Source organism: Silurus meridionalis, chromosome 7 (assembly GCF_014805685.1).
Source record: "Silurus meridionalis isolate SWU-2019-XX chromosome 7, ASM1480568v1, whole genome shotgun sequence".
NCBI lineage: Eukaryota > Metazoa > Chordata > Actinopteri > Siluriformes > Siluridae > Silurus > Silurus meridionalis.
Window position 1 is genome coordinate 13,940,781 of NC_060890.1, and position 4,693 is coordinate 13,945,473.

The 4,693-nt window shown below is 36.1% G+C and overlaps 1 protein-coding gene across 2 annotated transcripts; it reads left to right on the plus strand.

The window, feature by feature from the left end:
• Nucleotides 1-729: 729 nt before the first annotated feature.
• LOC124389034 (gamma-crystallin M2-like) lies at nucleotides 730-1,891 on the plus strand. Of its 2 annotated transcripts, none has more exons than XM_046854233.1 (3): nucleotides 730-738; nucleotides 1,052-1,298; nucleotides 1,397-1,891. In XM_046854233.1, the coding sequence occupies exons 1-3, from the start codon at nucleotides 730-732 to the stop codon at nucleotides 1,663-1,665; spliced, it is 525 nt and encodes a 174-aa protein (XP_046710189.1). In that variant the 3' UTR covers nucleotides 1,666-1,891. The 2 variants fall into 2 exon arrangements, with proteins under 2 accessions (XP_046710189.1, XP_046710188.1); XM_046854232.1 differs by having other exon boundaries at nucleotides 1,052-1,294; nucleotides 1,390-1,891.
• The last annotated feature ends 2,802 nt before the right edge of the window (nucleotides 1,892-4,693 follow it).

The window sequence follows — 4,693 nt, forward strand, 5'->3', positions numbered from 1 at the left end:
ACCTGCTCAATCAAATAGTTTTCTTTATTTTCATGACTATGAAAATTGTAGAGTCACACTGAAGGCATCAAAACTATGAATTAACACATGTGTACATAACAAAAAAGTGAACTGAAAATATGTCATATTGTAGGTTCTTCAAAGTAGGCATCAAGAGAATGCCAAGAGTGTGCAAAGCAGTAATCTAAGCAAAAGGTGGCTACTTTGAAGAACCTACAATATGACATATTTTCAGTTGTTTCACTCTTTTTTGTTATGTATATAATTCCACATGTGTTAATTCATAGTTTTGATGCCTTCAGTGTGACTCTACAATTTTCATAGTCATGAAAATAAAGAAAACTCTTTGAACGAGAAGGTGTGTCCAAACCTTTGGTCTGTACTGTATATGTACAATATGCATAATTTGTGTTATAATATACTAGCCTTTAGAAACACAAATGCAGATGACTTTGACCAGACTCAGCTCCTGTCTAACTAAACTCAGTCTGCAACCTTTATTGTTCACATAAAATGCACTGGTTTTGGTCTTTTGACTGAGATGAAAGAACTTTGACAAAGACAAAGAAGGCAAACAAACCACTAGACATGTAATGGTATGCAGTCTACAAAGTCCAATCTGCTGACATGGCAGAATTTATAAGCCACATACAAAGACATGTGCCATAGCCAGTCTATAAAGAGGCCCTGACCTGGAAGTGGGCCTCATCTGCTTTGAGCACAGTCACTATGGGCAAGGTAAGTATGTAAAATGATTACATCTGTAAGACAGCGGTGCACAAGGAAGGGACACAGGCTTTTTTCTAGGATAAGAAGTGTACAATTATAGAAAATGTTTTTTTAAACTGAAAAGGCATAGGCTGCGCAACTCTGTGATCAATCTAACCATGCATGCTGTGATTCATGCATAATTTTTGGACACAATTTTTATCATTCAAGCACATAGATTGTTATTGAAATTTTACTAAATAAAATCAGCATGACAAAATGTAAAAGATAATATAATATTTAATACAATAAAATAAAATATAATTTAAAATGATATTTACAGATTACATTCTTTGAGGAAAAGAACTTCCAGGGCCGTCACTATGAGTGCACTAGTGACAGTGTTGAGTTGCAGGCCCACCTCAGCTGCTGTAACTCAATCCGTGTAGAGAGCGGCTGCTGGATGGCTTATGAGAAGCCAAACTACTCTGGCTATCAGTACATGTTGTACAAAGGAGAATATCCAGATCATCATCATTGGGCAGGCTTTAACGACTGTATCCACTCCTGCCGCATGGTACCTTCTGTAAGCATCCTTTTGTTACACCTAAACACACCTTGTTTTTTCCATCATTCGTTTTTTTAACTCACATGCATTATGATAACATGGTCTTACTCTAGTATCAAGGAAACTACAAGGTAAAGATCTTTGAGCATCCTGATTTTGGAGGCCAGGCCATGGAGCTGATGGAGGATTGCCCAGATCTGCGCACATGCTTCCACAATGGTAATATCTTTTCTGCCAATGTCATGGAAGGTTACTGGATCCTTCATGAGCACCCCAAGTACACTGGATGTCAGTACTTCCTGCACCCAGGGGAGTACAGGAGGTTTAGTGAATGGGGCAGTACCAGTCCTGCTACAGGCTCCTTGAAACGGATCACAGAGTTTAACTGAAAAGATGTTCTACTTAAAACAGCATTGTAATCATACCTGCTTGTCATATGCTTTCAGCATGATCTGATATTCACAGTTGACTATGGCCTGACTATGTAATCAGTATGTAGCATGAAATTATGTTTGTATTTTTAGCCTCTGTTTGAGCTTTAGATTAGTTAAAACAAATGTCTGCATTGCTTTGTGTGCTCATAAATCATATGCTAACCTAGCACTGAACCTCTAATGCTGAAATTAAGAGTAAACTGGAATTAAACTACTTTTGTATTTTCAACTTATATAAAACTATTTTTTAAATGAGAATTAAATAAAACATTTCTCACTTCAAATGCCATATAAAAAAATGGTATACAGTTATATAATATACTGTTTTATAAGCTTATGCAGATGGCTGAATGATAAAGGAATAATAAAGAAAATATTTCAGTTGTCTGAAGTCTGTTGTTGAAAAACAAAAAAGGGTTATCAGAGGATAAGAATGAAGACTCCTTTATAAAATTACATGCTATGTTGCAGGGGCTTTGAGCCCATAAAAAGGCTCATATTAGCAGCACATCACAGGGCAGTGAAGACTTAAAGAGAAAAAGTCAAAGTGGCCTGAAACTAGCCGCAAGCACGCACTTGTCTCAGAACACAAAACAAAACTATGTCCATGTCCCAGTTCATGCATTTTTCATAGACCAAGTATATCAAGCTCTTTAGAGATAAATATCAATTATTGAAATTGTTAATTAGACACCTATAATCGGCAAAGATACAAATGAATAAATAACTGCTGATTAATTATTAATTTGAAAGAAATCTAAGCTCTGCAGGGAACACATTTCACAGTCTCTGAAGATCAAGCAAAGCAAGAAATATGAGTTTTGGCCTTGAGTAATGTTCAATTAAAGCTAGGGCAGATTTGCTATGAAAGGTCTGACAGCTTGCTATGAGACTAACCTCCTTAATTTTTCATCCACAGGCCTTCAGCACTTCTCGATTTAGACCTTTAAAACAGTCAATTACTTTATAAAAGATCATGAAATCAATAAACACGCAGCAAAAAACTAATTTTCATTAACACTTTCTCGGTTATACTTTTTTACTTTTAATGTAAATGATGCTCTAATAAAATGTACTTATTAAGATATTTGGTTCAATTCAGCTCTAAAATGAAAATGTTTCCAGATGTCTTGATGTCTGGATTAAACTGACATAACAGTGTCACTATTTGTGTAGTTCTGTGTATTTAAAATGTTTTAATTACAACCCCAATTCCAAAGATTTGGGACACTGTGTAAAATGCAAATTAAAAAAAGAATGCAAATCTCATGAATCCATGTTTTTTATAAACCCACATAGAAAACATATCAAATGTTTAAACTAAGGAAATTTATTATTTTAAGGATATAATAATGTCATTTTGAATTTGTTGGCTGCAACAAGTCTCAAAAATGTTTTGACAGGGCAACAAAAGTCTGGAAATATTAAGTGTTATTAAAATTAAACAGTTGGAGAAACATTAATTAACATAAAACTAATTAGGTTAATTGACAACAGGTCAGTAAAATGATTGGGTATAAATAGAGAGGCAGAGATTCTTAGAAGTAGAGATGGGCAGAGCTTCACCAATCTGTGAAAGACTGTGTCTACAAATTGTGGAACAATTTCAGAATACTTTGTTACTCAATATAAAATTGCAAAACAGATGATTATCTCAATGCAGGTTAAATCTTTATCATGCAAAGAAGAAGGCATGCATAAACATGATCTATAAACATATACTTTTAGTTTGTACATTTAATATGTTTATTTTTTTGTTTCCTTGTTTTATTGTGAAAAGAATATTGACATATGACTGTGTGGCCACTTCCAACTCCAGCACCATCATCAAGTTTGCTGACGACACTGTTGTGGCGGCCCTGATCTTCAACAATGACGAGACGGCCTACCTACAAGAGATTAAAAACCTGGAGATATGGTGCCAGGAGAACAATCTTCTCCTGAAGATCAGCAATAATAAGGAGTTAATAATGGACTCATTACGGGACCCCAGTAAAGAGAGTGAACAGTTTCCGTTACCTAGATGTACACATCTCACTGGACCTGTCTTGGTCCTGCCACATCATCACCCTGGTGAAGAAGGTCTGGCAGTGTCTGTACCATCTGAGATGCTTAAGGGACTTTAAACTACCCTCTCACACTTGCACTTGGACCTTTTACACTTGAGAGCGTCCTGACAGGTAGCATCATTTCCTGATTCAGGAACAGCACCATGCAGGACAGGCGAGCCCTCCAGAGGGTCGTGCGTTCAGCTGAACGTACCATCCGCACCAAGCTCCCTTACCTGCGGGACATCTACAGCATGTGGTGCAGGACCAGGGCCAGGAAGATTGTGAAGGACTTCAGCCATCCAAACAATGGACTATTTTCTTTGTTGCATTTAGAGAAGCGCTCCTTGAAGGCAAACACACCGAGAATGAGGAGGAGCTTCTTCCCACAGGCCACTTGGAGACAGGAAACACCCAGGAAACACCCAGGATCTAGTACTGGACCTCTCTCTTCATCGTCAATCATTTCTACACAACTTAACTTAACTCTGGACTGTCACTTCAATTCTGGACTTGAACAGCACAGTGCTACTTTATATCCCACCATACTGCACATGGACACTTTAAGGACAATCACACTAAATTTGTACTTTCAATATCTGCCATACTCATTCATGTATATACATATATTTTCATATATTTTATAAAGGTTTATACTTTTTATTTATCTACCTTTTTTTTTTGTTTTGTTTTGTTTTATTTTTTATCCCTAATTCTATTCCTTTTTATGCTTAAATGCTGGACAGTCATACAAAGCATTTCACTGCATGTCGTACTCTGTATGTATGTGACAAATAAATTTTAATTTGAATAGATTTGCCTTATGAGATTTGCAAATCATTCCATTCTGTTACATTTTACACAGTGTTTTATCCTTTTTAGAATTGGGGTTGTACCTTTAAACATTTAATTGTATACTATTAAATGACAATTAC

Excerpts from the sequence above, each read along its gene's own strand:
- LOC124389034 (XM_046854232.1), top strand. Across the intron at positions 1,295-1,389 it reads CCTGCCGCATGGTACCTTCT|TATCAAGGAAACTACAAGGT; the intron begins GTAAGCATCCTT and ends GTCTTACTCTAG.